The 15,769-nt window shown below is 35.7% G+C and overlaps 1 protein-coding gene across 2 annotated transcripts in view; it reads right to left on the bottom strand.

Moving 5' to 3' along the window:
- Positions 1 to 1,644: 1,644 nt before the first annotated feature.
- Positions 1,645 to 15,769, bottom strand: part of LOC121422187 (target of rapamycin complex subunit lst8-like) — a 23,605-nt gene continuing 9,480 nt past the window's right edge. The window contains exons 2-8 of one of the 2 annotated variants that reach the window (XM_041617076.1): positions 10,186 to 10,237; positions 9,014 to 9,176; positions 8,302 to 8,377; positions 6,655 to 6,729; positions 5,489 to 5,694; positions 4,130 to 4,272; positions 1,645 to 2,894 (exon numbers count right to left, since the gene is read on the bottom strand). In XM_041617076.1, coding sequence (XP_041473010.1) covers positions 2,776 to 2,894; positions 4,130 to 4,272; positions 5,489 to 5,694; positions 6,655 to 6,729; positions 8,302 to 8,377; positions 9,014 to 9,176; positions 10,186 to 10,237 — 834 coding nt within the window. In that variant the 3' untranslated portion in view covers positions 1,645 to 2,775. The remainder of the gene's footprint in view (positions 2,895 to 4,129; positions 4,273 to 5,488; positions 5,695 to 6,654; positions 6,730 to 8,301; positions 8,378 to 9,013; positions 9,177 to 10,185; positions 10,238 to 15,769) is intronic. The other variant, XM_041617077.1, reaches the window with a different exon arrangement.

Here is a 15,769-nt window from a genome sequence, read left to right as displayed (position 1 = left end):
TATTTGAGTTGTCATGGTGAATTTACTTCACCATGACAACTCAAACTGATGCACAAAATGTCATCCTAGAACAGCTTAAGAGCTGCTGAAAGGAACAAGGTTTGAAGAGTCTATAAAAAAATCTATCCCATACAAGCACTACAAGTACAACTTTTATCCAGCTCTGAATTGAATGAACAATTACTACACCAATCTTATGTTAGAATATAAATAATGCCATGTATTTAACTTTGTATTTGGTCAAAAGAGGAAGGTGAAATTACAGAGATTTCTCAGCACTTTATCAATAATTTGAACCTTTTCATTTGCAAAAGACAAAAAGCTCTCTCAGAAGAATGCTTGAATACTGTAAACCTTTCTCAAAATACCTATAAGACAAGATAAATTGCACATTTCATATACATAAGCATACTTTAAAATAAAAAAATCCAGTGATACTACAACTCACAAATATTACAATCCAGGGAGATTTTCAGACATTACATTTTTCTCTCTTGGCTGTAAAAAACCAAGGCTTGCTCAAATTCTCTAAAAGTAAGCACAATACAAGTTACGTGTTTGTCAATAAATTATGGACAAATATCTTTCATTTGAGAGTTGATGTACATCCAGGTGTTTCCGCTTAGGCCAAATCTCTTGACCTTAGAAATCTGTTCGAGTTAGGTGAAATTAGACTTGGAAGAGGTTTATAATAACAATATACAAACTATATGCATATCGGGGGGGTGCTTCCATTGACGAGTGGTTACCATGCGTGACCATGGGGGTCTTAAAAAGCACCCTAAACAAGTATTTTCCATGTTCTGAAAATGCACCCCTTAACAAGTATTGGCATGTGAAACCCTACCATTAACAAGTATTGGAAACAAAATGGTACCCATGACAAGTATTCCCTGAATCGACCCCCCTAAACGAGTACAAAGATATTCGTGTCACAGACGTCGGCTTTACGTTTACTTGCATTGGGTTTAGTACCACCCCACACACCTCGCTCAAATCGGACCATAAACACGTAGTGTTGGGGCAAAAAGTACATCCTTTATAATTACAAGTATTTCAGTCTTATAACATCGCAAATTTGACTATTAACACATAGTTTTCCTAGCAAAATATATACCCTTTTAAAATTATTTTAGTGTTTTTGATACCTTTATTTGTAACGTGCCGTCTTAAAAAAAAATCCTTTTACGTTGTTCTTTTTATCACGCATGGTATCCACTCGTTGATGGAAGTGCCCCCCCTCCCTCCCCAGATGCATATATATTCCATTGTGCTAGATACTTGGTATCGTGTTATTATTACCCATTTAATAAAATATGGTTTTACAATCAGGGTCCTGTAACACAAAGGTTGGCGATTAATCATACGCTTGATTTTTACGATTGATTGTACATTGTAGTCAATGGAATCAGTCGTAGAAAAATTGTTCTACGATCATTGCTAAGCTTTGTGTTACGGGCCCCAAGGCTCCGTAACACAAAGATTAGCGATCAATCGCTAAATGAACTGACCAATCAAGATCAATGTTACAGGCGCAGTTGGTTTAAAATTCTGACCAGGGACCAATCAGTGCGGTTCTTTCATATTTGCAATCTAACGCAAACCTTCGTGTTACGGAGCCCTGGTCTGTAAAATTCCTTCCTGTTCAGTGATTATTCGACTATCAGAAAATCACTATCACTTATGCGATCAGTCTAGACTGCAAAATGTGTAATTTACCTCTTCAAAGTTGATCAGATTTCTGAGGTTCCATGAGATTTGACTCTGACAGACTTACTTGCTGATAATTGTGTGTTCATTATAACCTGTGTACTTCGTCACCACATCAGGGCCTCGTAACACAAAGGTTAGCGATTAATCGCTGGAAATGGCCTATCAAGATCATTATTGCATGCAAATTTTTCTCAGTACACTGACTAGGAACCAATCAGAATTGCTCTTTCAAATTAGTGAATTACTAACCTTAGTCACATGGGCTTATATCCTTAACTTTGGTCTGAAGTTGTAGTTTAACTATGGATAGCCAATTGTGACGGGTATCTCTAACACTACAAGTTCAATTGATCAGCATATTTGACATTAATATTTTTCATAACTGGCTGGGAATGATATACTGAAACAGTTCTCTTCATCATAAAAACATGTGGAAAGAACCATGTCAAGGTAAGAAACATATAATGTAAAAGTAATCTTGAAGTGTCTGGCTTCCCATAATTTTAGCACAAAATTAGACCAAGGCCTAAGTTAAACCGGAATTCAGAGGCCATGTCATCATGTATAATCTTGACTTTATTGTGTATAGTAAATGTAGTGCAGTAATAATCTGTACAATCCAAGATAAAGACAGATTAATAAGTTTTTCTTCATTTTCATTTTAACAAAAAGCAATTTCACTTGTGTTGTAGATGAAAAACATCAACACAGTTTCACCATACAATGCAGGGTTGTCCATATACAGTCTATGTGATCTTCAAATAGTTCAGAGATCTTTGATTCTCATAGCGTCATTATCCACACTCCTTACGCATTCATCATTTAACTTCTATACAAAGAATCCTCAGCACCGGAATAATATGGCACAGAGGAAATACGTCAGCAGTCATCACATCACTACGTCTAACCATTTTGCCATGGCAACAATGTCCGAGTGAAAGCCTATGAAGTAAAGTCATAACAGAAGGCTCTGGATACTGTCCTTTGATGACTCCTGAACTCTCGCCGATCCCATCTCCTCCTATGTTGCTATGATAACAATGCAGTAGGGTGGTGGGTAATCTAGGGGGTGATGTTATCACAGAAAGCTAGGGATGTAATAGCCTTTTGATGACCATTAAACTCTCGTTTGACCTCTCCTTCTGCTATACTCCATAACCTAGCCGTCCTATCAGATGATGCTGAAAAAAAAGGAGAAATTGAATAATAATAATAATACTATGCAAAATATATAACGCTTAATACAATGTTTCTAAAGTGCTGAATACTATTACCCCAACTTTAGCATGGCTATAGTGATCAGGTATTCAAGCATTCAAGAAATTTCTTCCTACCCATTAACTACACCTGGGTGGAGAGTGGCAAATGAAAATAAATGCCTTGCCAGAGGATACAAGTGCTGTGGTGGGATTCAAATGCAATCATAGCTCTAATTTTTACCCAGTAACAACTAAAATTTTTCATATAATTTTGCCCATTGTTGTTCTACATGTATTATAAACCTCACATCAACGACTCCTACCCACAAATGAAATACTGTTACAAAGTTTGTTAATAGTACTATGGAAACTTGACACTTCAAGTGATTCATACAAACAGTCCTACCTCATCAAAATCGAAAGTAAAATAAGAATTATGACATTTTGGAGTTTTGCTTATTTTTCACAAAACAGTGATATGTACAACTCAGTGACATGCAAATGAGACAGTCAATGATGTCCCTCAATCACTATTTCTTTGGTGTTTTTTTTGTTCGAATTATACATTATTTCATTTTTTACGGATTTGACAATAAGGACAAACTTGACTGAACCATATAGTATCAAGCAATGCTAATTCCACATGTTCTAGGAGGAATTAATTGTTGTTTCACTTGACAATGAGGAGAAAATTAGAATATTTAATATTTCATATAAAAAAATAAATAGTGATTGGTTGATGTCATCAGTCTCCTCACTTGCATACTGACCAGGATGTGCATTGAACTGTTTTGTGAAATGAAGAAAAAGTTTAAAATGTCATATTTTACTCATTTTACATCCGATTTTGATCAAATTTTCAGTGTTATGCTTGTTGGATAACACTTGTCATTTTACAGTGGCTTTAACTTCATTTGATGTTTCCAATGATTTGGAGGAATTAGTCCTGCTGAGTCTTTATTTGCCTCACCTGGGTTGGGTGCAACATAATCTTGAAAAATTTCTTGCAAAATGAAATACATGTAATCATCATGGCTGGCATTCAAACCCGTTTGTAGGTTGAGACAGGACCACCTAACCATAATGCTTGGTGGTTATGGTCGTTTTACAACATTATCATTCAAATGCCCAACTCAAATTATCTACATGAGTGGATGATATTTGCCCCCCCCCCCAAAAAAAAATATATTACAAAATAATTGGAAAGTAATTCTCACCTGTGACTACATATTGTGAATCAGATGAGAATGCACAGTCCCACACCCACTGCTGCATGTCAACACTTAACGTTTGCAGAAGAGAAAAGTCTGCTGTCCTCCAGATCTTAACCGTCTTGTCTCCTGATGTAGTTGCTAATAGCCTGTGGGAAAAACCATGTGACAAACATTGCATTAGTAACACCAATTTGTAAAGTTTGTATATGCTCTTTAATTACAAACAGATAACAGCTTTAAAGATAAAAGAATGCAGTTGCAGCAAACAATTATTTCATGAGAAAGTCTTTTAAATCAATCAAGGTTAATTGTCACCCTATTATCATAGATCTAGATCTGGTACATCAACATTTATATCGTTACAAAATCATGAAATCTGAGCTGTAAACTGACAACACTTATGATCATTATCACACCAAATGCAGGATGGTGTATTAATATTGCTCGGAAAAATACCCGACATTTGATGGAATTCCTTATTTATTTTGCTCATTTCTCAACAATTACACAATTAATTCCAGAGCCGCTTGAAACACATTTCTGTTTATACATACAAACAAACACTTGGGTGGTCACTTTATTGGATTCTGTTCAAACTTATTTTGAGATCATTACCACAACAGGCATTTCTCTTCAACAATCCATACTTCACATTTACTACTAGGAAACTCTATAATGCACCAATTCCTTTGAACATGCAAGTCAAATTACAATGGAGAGCTGAAAGGCTTTTGTCAAAAGTTGGTGGACAGGGACAGCATTGGAATCTTATGGCTCTGGACGACATATTTGCAATTGTTCGTTCGTTGCAAATCTTCAGCTGATCTGCTGTCCCAGTCCACCATTTTTCAACGAAAGCCTCTCAGCTCTCCATTGCGATTTCAATTGCATTTTCATCGTAATTGATGCATTGTAGAGTTTCCCTATAGGAAATGCTACATCTAACTACCGGTAATGTAAAATTTAGTACGGGAAGATAAACAAAGTTGTCTTTAATTTGTTGACACCTCTGCCCGAAACAATGATCTCTTCATTCATATTCTCTGGTTGAGATACTTATTCTTGTGTCATGCACTACAGGTAGGATTGTCTGTAATTAATGCAGGAATAAAGTTAATACACAAATGGTGACCCATTCTAAGTGTTAACTCGATACCCATGTTTTTCTTGTTTTAACATAACGGGAGGGAATTTCCTACCACCTTCATCTTATTTTGACAAATTATAAACTCTGCATTCTGGTGCTTCTTCTTATCAAGAATTTTACTGGACAGAGTTCATATATGTATGTAAGCTCTGGATTCACAAAACAAGTTCACTGATGTTAGTATTGAATTCCTGGCAGTTAAATAAAGAACTTACGTGCAGTCCGGACTGAACTTGCATTTGAGGGCATACTTCTTGTGAGCAGGGATCTTTGTCTTTGGATGGAGCTGTGAGAGGGCGTTGTCACCCTGGCCTTGGGTGATCCTCCAGACGTAGCAATTGCCTTTGTTGTTGACTGCTGCCATATGAGTAGCCTCAGGGTCTATGGCTATCGACTGGATAGAGGAATTCTGCTCTGGAACCTGAGAAGAAGATGTAATGTGTAACATTACAATTATGATAAATCAGTTAGCTGTGTACAGGATAGAATATGATTTATATGACTTTTAAAAATATGGTTACACAATTTTTTTTGCCAGTTACAATTTGGTCTAGGAATTTTAAAAATATTTTTTAAAAGCAATAATAATAATGAAAGATAAGGGCTAAAAGGACGCAAAAGACATATTAATCAAATTATAACTTGATACTCTCTTACTTTACCTTAAGATCCTTTCCTGGAGGCTAGACTTTGATGCAAAAACAATCAACAATTACTGATATGGTTTACGGTACACCATGTGAAGTGTTATAGAAGCAGTGGATAGAAGAGAAGGAAGTGGATAGGCGAGAAAGTGGAGATTTGAGAATAGAGTATTCTTTCTTGAGAATAGTCCTGAAAAGGACTGTAAACCAGAAGGAATGTTGAGTGAGAAACAGCTTGAGTAGTAGAGCTGATGAGGAGATGCTGGCTTGCGTCGGCGAGTAGAGATGATGAGTAGTAGAGAGACTCGACGTTTCGGACAGGTTGACTGTCCGTCTTCAGGAGTGAAGACGGACAGTCAACCTGTCCGAAACGTCGAGTCTCTCTACTACTCATCATCTCTACTCGCCGACGCAAGCCAGCATCTCCTCATCAGCTCTACTACTCAAGCTGTTTCTCACTCAACATTCCTTCTGGTTTACAGTCCTTTTCAGGACTATTCTCAAGAAAGAATACTCTATTCTCAAATCTCCACTTTCTCACCTATCCACTTCCTTCTCTTCTTCTATCCACTGCTTCTATAACACTTCACATGGTGTACCGTAAACCATATCAGCAATTGTACATGCCACCATGCAAACCTTCAAACAACATCTGAATCAACAATTACATGTGAAGGCTATTTCTTCTTAAAAGGAATGCAATGTGATAGTATTTCTGATAATATGTACTGACTTACCAGCTGTTCGTTGTGGCAGCTCCGTAAATCCCAAATGTGCACAGTTCCACTTTGATCACCAACAATTAACTCTCCCTGTTGATGGAAAGGTAATTCATTTATTTATTTGATTTCCAGCAAAAGAAATACAAGAAAATAAAAAAAAAACATTGACTGATGTCCAAGGATTGCCAAAAGGACACTAGTTCCTATTAAAGGTTCTCCCATTATCATCTTTTGATATGTTATTTACAATGTGAAAAAAGAAAAATAGAGTTGAGTGGAAAAAGGGGGAAAATTTCATAAATTACAACATTACAAGGTGAGTGTGTCATGCATGAAACATTTGAGAACAAATTCACTGTCACTGACTTGACTGTGTTAAGGGGAATATCAATTTACAGACTTTAAAGGACAAGTCCACCCCAACAAAAACTTAATTTGAATAAAAAGAGAAAAATTCAACAAGCATAACACTGAAAATTTCATCAAAATCAGATGTAAAATAAGAAAGTTATGGCATTTTAAAGTTTCGCTTATTTTCAACAAAATAGTTATATGAACGAGCCAGTTACATCCCAATGAGAGAGTTGATGACATCACTCACTCACTATTTCTTTTGTATTTTATTATATGAAATATGAAATATTTATATTTTCTCGTCATTGTCATGTGAAATGAAGTTTCATTCCTCCCTGAACATATAGTATTCCATTATTTCAACATTTTGTGCTTCAGGCAGTGAGGTCCTAATCATCAAATTCGTAAAAATTGAAATTTTGTATAACTCAAACAATAAAAAACAAAAGAAATAGTGAGTAAGCGACGTCATCGACTCTCTCATTTGGAAGTAACTGGCTCGTTCAAATAACTATTTTGTTGAAAATAAGTGAAACTTTGAAATGTCATAACTTTCATATTTTACATCCGATTTTTATGAAATTTTCGGCATTGTGCTTGTCTAATTTTTCTCTATTGATTTAAATCAACATTTTTCTGAGGTGGACTTGACCTTTAAGTCTTGAACAAGCAGATTGAAAAATGAAAAATACAGTGCTGCCAACTTAAATATTCATCTTTCAGGGGTACTTTTTTGAAAGGCTATTCCTTTCATTTGTTGGACATTCTACAATAAAAATATCTAATACAAGTTAAAGAACATCATACAGAATCATTGACACCATTGTACGTTAACTATAATTTTGACTTTATAGGAAGGTGGCCTATAGCTTGCTGCCACTAAAAATTGTGAAAAGCACCTGAAATACAGTTACATGTACATATGAATTACTTGAGCACAGCTAACTCGTCCCATCACATACATTAGTCAACCTCAGGTTCAGGCAGTCATAGAGGGAAAGTGATATAATGACTTTCGTATTTGAGACAATAGTTGTTTTTACAAAGTCATTTCCACTCGTGGTGATGGACAAAGCCTGTAACAGGAACTAAATGTGGTATTATTCTTCATGATAGAATGACTTAAAATGTGATGGTTCAATGAAACAAAAGGGCCTGTTTCTCAAAATTAAGTTTAAATTCAAGTTCAAAGCTATCCTAAAGAATGTTTTTCATATAGGATGTCAAAAACTTTCTACTGGTGATTTTGTGAAAACATGCACAAATTCCATAGAAGGTTTATGTGCAAAGTGAGCTTTTGTTACTTACTTGGTTTGGGTGTAGGCAAGCACAGTTTACAGGGGCATTGACTTGAAAGATCTTCTGACAATGTAAGTTATGTGCTCTGTCAATGAAAAAGTAAATGAACATAATCTTTAACTTCTTGTAAATAAAATGAACTACTTCATATAGAAAACATCTCGAGTATAAATATACCATACTATACATGTTGTAAACATTTTGGTGAAAACGTACACAAAGCTCTGTACACTTCAAAGAAATACCGGGCTTGTAAACTGTTTCTCTGCATATGTTATACTGTAGAAGTTTGTACATGTATATTGGTACAGCCCATACTAAATGTATGGGTATTTTCCCCATTTATGGTGACAATTCCAAGCACTTTTGCTTTTTTTTAAAAGCCACCCAAAAATCAAACAAATGAAAATAAATAAACAAATATAAAAATGAACAAATAATGAATGAACAAATAAATATATAAATCACAATCGTACACTTTTGAGCAGTTTCCTACTTTTTTATTGCCATAAATTTTCTAATTTTCCACAATTTTAATGTTTATCCAAAATGAATTAGACACCAATGTTGATGCCTTCTATAAATAAAAGCAGCATCAGAACCCTCTTACATAAAATGATGCAATCAATCGTATTGTCAATCACATCAGTCAGTATACAAACACTATAAAAGGAACAATCAAACTTAATATTGATTGCATCTCTTTTGTTGTACAACATACCTGAGGTCCCATATCCTAGCCGTGCAGTCCTCTCCACCTGTAAACATCCATTTGCCTTCTTCCTGGAACCCAACCGATGTAACATTCTTAGGAATTCCCTCATAGTTGATGATTGGTGTGGTGTCCCCTGAGTTGATATCATACATGCGGATGTGCTGGTAACCTAAAAAGATGACAAATTACCGGGGGTGAATTTCTTTGAACTGAAATTTAATATTTATAAAAGTTCATTCCAGTGTATGCTTTTAGAGAAGAACTTAAGTTTAAAAAATGGATAGAACTTCAATCTTCAGATTTTTTAAAAATCTTATACAAGGAACATATCTATTCTATGTCATGAAAGACTTTTATTAATACAAATTCTGTTTTTCACAAAACTCTGAAATAGCATTACCGCTCTTTAGTAAAGCCTAGAGGTAAAAAGGTCAAGCAAGCACTTCAATGAATAGATCTTATTCAATGCTCATTTTGGGAAAAAAAATCTGTTTCATGAATATTTACTGCAACAAACTAAATCTTGCTACAAGTTCTGCTATCATTCACAATCACAGCAATTTTAGGAGTCCCCTTCAGTTCTTCATTGAAGTAGTTTGTGACATATATGGAACAAAAAGTTGTAGAAATGTGCAAATAGCTTAAAGAATCTGTGATGGAGAAACTAAATCTGCTTTTTTTAAAGGTCAAGTCCACCTCAGAAAAATGTTGATTTGAATCAATAGAGAGAAATCAGACAAGCACAATGCTGAAAATTTCATCAAAATTTTATCTTTTATTGTTTGAATTATACAATATTTCAATTTTCACGAATTAGACAATTAGGACCTCCTTGCCTGAAGCACAAAATGTTAAAATAATGGAATTCCACGTGTTTAGGGAGGAATGAAACTTCATTTTACATGACAATGACGAGATTAAAAATATTTCATATTTCATATAATAAAATACAAAAGTAATAGTGAGTGAGTGATGTCATCAACTCTCTCATTTGGATGTAACTGGCTCATTCATATAACTATTTTGTTGAAATTAAGCGAAACTTTAAAATGCCGTAACTTCTTTAAAAATATTTTACAACCGATTTTGATGAAATTTTCAGTGTTGTGCTTGTTGAATTTTTCTCTTTTTATTCAAATCAAGTTTTTGTTAGGGTGGACTTGTCCTTTAATACTAACCTGCAGCAGCTAATAAACTCCTGTCAGGGGTGATTTCCAAATGATTGACTTGCTGAGGATTGGAAAGAGAAAAAGATTATAATGACAATAATTGATAAGAAACAAAGATATTTTAACTGAAGTTAAATTAATAAAATGCCATCAAACACCATGGCTGCTGATTGAACTCAATGTCCTTCTCATGATCATTTGTGCTGCAATATAGAAAAACACTCTTGCCTTAAAATAATGAACTTTAATGTCTGATTTTATAATATACAATTACAATAATCAAATTAACTTCCCTAATGTTTAATCATCTCCTTAATATGGTAAGCCACAACTCAATCAAGGCAAATGCACTCAAATTGGCATCTGTGTAATTTCATAAGCAAATACATTACTGTATAGCCCATGAGTTACAAATAATAATAATAATAATAATACATTCTATATCACCTACATCTACCAAACATGGACTATTTTAATTACTTGCTGTCCCAAACTACTATTTTCACCAGCAAATAACTATGAGTACATACACAACAGACATGTTTTTTTTGTTTTTTGCTAACTGATGTACAGATCATTTGGCAACAGATGGTGGATATAAAGACTTTAGTTCATCTCAGTCAATCTCAATTTTCACAACTTCAACATGAACATGCTACAGACTAGTTAATATGCCTCCAAGCTACAACTTTCAGAGTTTAGAATTATCTACAGAATTGACTAAAACCCATCACAGACTTTCAAAGCTATGAAATAAACAGCAAGCTTGCTGTTCATGGTACCGGTACCTTAATAAAATTTTATTTCAAACTTGAACCACAGATTCTATATCAGTGCTGAGGCTGCTAAAATTACTTGTTTTCTTAAAGGGAATATTTAACTTTGTGAGCAATTTAAAAAATTATCATATTGCTCTTTGAAAATGTTATGAACATTCGACTAACAACTCAAAAATACCCATGTGAAAGTTTGGGATCATAACATATTCGGGAAGTGTTTTTAAAAACTGAAAATCTGAGGCAATGTTTGAAGAGAAAAATGCACTTCTCGACGGTTGATTCATGATTCTGTGTCCAATTTAAATCGATATTATATAGCGCCACCTTGTGATGTATGTAAGAAAGTAGGCGGAGCTTACCACGGCGGAATTCAGTTCTCCGTGATCTGTTGTGTTCGAAGTTTGTTGGGGGGGGGGGTCTGTGTTCTCTCGGTGTCCGCTCTGTGTGATAAGCGCATGTGCCTTGAAGTCTGTAATAGCTCTATGGTGAAAGGGTTTAGTTGTGTGTGTATCGCTTGCATTTCATTGGGGAATCTAATGTACTGTCAGGTGTCGAACTCGTGAGTGTCCATTCCGCCTTTGGTCTGTACATTTTGTATATGCTATAGCCTGGGTCAAGCCACATGTATGCCTCGAATGATAGACCAATAGCTCTATGGATAGACCATGGGATTTTGATGAATTTATATTTTGGCGACATAAATTAGTAGCAAATAAAACGGCAACAGAAAATAACGCTAAATAACGGCCAGGTCTACAAATACATGAAGAATCCCAGAGCTGCGTACAGTGTTGAGTAGGGATTTTTTTTTTTTTTTTTGGTTATGTGGATCATGGAGGGATGGAGTGTGATTTTCCAGAAGCTATATTGTGCCCCTCCCCCCAAAATTACCTTTCTGTTCTTTGCTTTACCTTTGCATAAACTACAATACGTCCTTGTGGTTCTTGATTATTCTCTTTTACCTGGTCACGATATAGCAAACGTCCGTCGACTGGTTCGATCGAGATAAACTGATATGGACGATAAAAGAGGCGAATGCACTGAATATAGCTCCATGTATGTATCCGAGCGCAACTCTTGTCATGATATGTCGATGTGCATGTTTACATGCACGGAACATAGCTGGGAATAAAGGCAGCCCGAAAGGCAGTGACCTCCCCTCCTCCACCCCCCCCCCCCCCCGTGCCCCTGACATGGAAACTTCATCATCCACCATCGTGTTTGTGTGTTTACGTTCTCCACGAGCTCCCCCAACAAAGATCATCCCATCCATTGGCGGCGGAAGCCAAAAAATTTAGGGGGTGTCCACCTGAATTTTCATGGACACAGGTAAAAAAATTGACAAGCGCCCACAAAAAAGGGTTATCAACCTAAATTTTAGGAGTTGCTTACCTAAAATTTTTGACAAGGAAAAAAAAAGGTCATCAACCTAAATTTTAGGGGGGGGGCAACACACGTTTCAGGGGGGTCCACGTCAGTGAATTTAGGGGGGATCACGCAGGAAAAAAAATTGACAAGCAAAAAAAAAAAAAGATTATCAACAAAAAAAATTTAGGGGGGCCGTCCCCCCCCCCCCCGCTTCCGCCGCCTATGTTCCCATCAACAATCTTCGGTATAGGCATATCTTCACGTAAGATACTTGGGAGAAACTCCCGGGTCCTGTTGCTTCCCCCCCCCCCCTCCGATCGATCGGGGCCTATCCGTTTTAGACTATTTTGGAACGTGTTAGATATAGGGTAGTAATTTGCAAACCCAAACATCTCAACTCCCGAGACCCTGGAATATCATGACTGTATAAGACCTACAAATTATTATGCATAAGTTTGTTTTGTGTATTTGATTTGCATGTATGACAGTGTGTTTTTTTGGAAGGGGTAGCCGTATTTAATTTTATCCATGATTGGGGTCAATAATTCTTTACATTTCTCCGCCATATAATCCGCTCATGACACCTTTCAAATCATATCACATTTCTTTTTCAATTTCCATTTCTTTCCCGCTATTTTATTCTTTTCTGCTTCCCTTCGCTCTTCCTTCCGTAAATTCTTTACAGTATAAAGACGCAATCTGATTTTTGTTACACAATCCTATGAACCTTACGTGAAGATAGTTTTTTGTGTTCTTTTCTAGCTCGTAATACCTGAAAACCTGTAAATTGGTTATTGATTTTCTTTATACAATTTTTTTATAAACCCCTCATTATTTCAGCGTATTATGAAGCATCCTTTACCTTCAATCTGGCATTGTTTATATATATCATCATATCATGTTCATTGTAGGAAAATAATGAAAAATGAAACAATGTAAAAATCTTAGTTTGAGTCAGAATTTTAAACAAAACTAGTCACACCGTCAATCACGAAAGTTCCCGTTTCTGCTCGATCCAATCACTGTAATTTTTAGATTCCATGGAATAATTAGTCCATCATCACCACAGCCATCAAGTAACAGTACACTTGAATTCGTGTATTTTAAAACAAATGCTTGTGAATGAGCATAATTGTATTTCCGTCAATATTGAAAGGCCATCTCTAACAGGGTAAGACCCCCCCCCCCACCACCACTCTGGATATTTTATCGTCGGTTAATATGCGTGACTGTCGGGATAAGGGAAGAGAGGGAAAATAGAAGGGAAAAGGGTGGGGAAGAAGAGAAAGAAGAAAAGTGGAAAAGGGGGGAAAATTAAAAGAAAAGAGGTTGTCGGACTGACGCCTACTGGAAAAAATGATAGAACTGATTGTCACGAAGGAATGTTCCTCTACTCCATGTATATAGGCTAAATACCATCAGTGTAATGTAGGCACACAGGGCTGTTCTAATAAAATGCTTTGAATGTATAGGTTTTATGTCTAAATCCCTTAAAATTAAGCCCATCATTTTTTACGTACAGTGATTAAAATTGCCCGGCCGTAGGTCCCAGTCGCGAAAATTGTCGTCATTCAATTAGAGTATTCAATATATTCACAAAATTCTTATATACGTGTTGGGCAGCACTTTTAAAATAGTCCCTTTCAGATCAGTAAATTTAGTTCGCAATATAGACAGCTTGTTCTTTATTGTTGTACAACGTCCAGTCGTGATCAAGTATTTATATCACAAAATATATTGTTGAGATGATAACCTTCGTATATACGTGTAGATAAAATAGCTTATTGTGTTTCGCACTTGCAATGATTTTTTATTGAGGTACATCGAATTTGATATTTACATTTAAAGAATAACCTACTTAGAATGTTTAGTTGTCGGGTCATAATATAGAAAACTTCAGCTCGCGCTATTCGCTTGCATTGTTTCAATGAATATCCCCCATGTCAGCAGTGACGTATCTAGAACAAACGAAGCCCAGGCAAGTGCTAAAATCGCACCCCTTTCAAATTGTAGGTCTATTATATATATACTCGGCAGTTGACCAGTCAAAACAAAATAATAGTTTAGTCCGTTTCTTTTAATCATGCAAATGATGCGTATCTAGCGTAAACAATGTATGCGAGCGCTAAGCACGTGCCTATTAAGATCGTATAAAGGAATATTCTAAGCAATTTTTGTAATGATTAACATAATGCATATCCAGACAATGAAAGCAGGCGCGAAGCGCGAGCCGAAAATTGATATTGAGACCTACAATCGGGACATTTTTCACGATGCGTATCTATAATTAAGCAACTCATGCAAGCACGAGGGTGAGCTGAAAAAATATATTGAGGGGAAATTTTAATAATAATAATAATTATAATACTAACAATAATAATAATTCATAATAATAATGGTGGCTTATATAGCTCACAGGTCCACCTTTCGGTGCTCATGGCGCTTCAAAAAAAAAAAAATAAACACAACACACACCAACAATATAAAGCGAAAGGGTATAGATTTTGAATTCTCCTGAATGTTAGTGGGAGATCAAAATTTAGTTTTCAACTGGGACTTGAATGTTTCTGTTGATGAAAATTTGACAATTGATTCCATAGCTTTGGTCCTATAACAGAGAATGCATGGTCCCCCATTTGTGTTTTGTTCTGGGTGTCGGGAGCAATAGAGCATCAGATGATGATCAGAGCTACATGAATGCTAATATTTTGAGATAGAGCTTCGGAGATATATGGGGAAGAGAGAATATAGATTGAATGACGTATAAGTAAAAGAATTTTGAAGGTGATTCGTTTATCAACAGGCAGCCAATGTAAGGACTGAAGGATTGGCGAGATGGAGTCATACGTTTCAGTGTACGTTAGGAGACGGGCAGCAGAGTTTTGTAGACGTTAAAGTTTCGTCGAATCTTTTTGTGGGAGGTTACAGAACAATGAGTTTGATAAATCTAAACGAATGGAAATCAAAACATCGATAATTTTTAGGACTTTTGTAGGAATTCATGAAAAGGATACGTATCTCATTGGGGTAGGCCCTAATGTGAGCGCGAAGCGCGAGCTGATTATTGTTTTACACAAACATGTATATCCTCACCTAAAAATGTCCTTTTAATTATCGTTTGTAAAACTAATGGAGAGTTTTTATCTCCCTTTTGACAAACCAGAAAAAATATACTTCCGAACTGTTTGCAAGAATTAATAAAAAGGTATAAAAAAAATTATGCAAACTCGTAGCTATAGATTAAAAGTTATGACATTTGCGTTTGAAAAAGGATTTTATTTTTATAAGGAGTGTTTGTTAGAATTCAAGGAGAGAATATAAGTAGATCACTAATCAAAAGTTGTCACGAATATTCATCTCTGGGTAAGGACATGCAAGATCATTAAAGGTGCATAGGACGGGGGTATTAATCACACCGTCAGCGGTATTCCTTTTCTGCGTCTTAA

This window comes from Lytechinus variegatus, chromosome 10, assembly GCF_018143015.1.
Source record: "Lytechinus variegatus isolate NC3 chromosome 10, Lvar_3.0, whole genome shotgun sequence".
Lineage (NCBI taxonomy): Eukaryota > Metazoa > Echinodermata > Echinoidea > Temnopleuroida > Toxopneustidae > Lytechinus > Lytechinus variegatus.
Note: the sequence above shows the minus strand (reverse complement) of the source record. Positions and strands in the feature narration are given on the sequence as shown.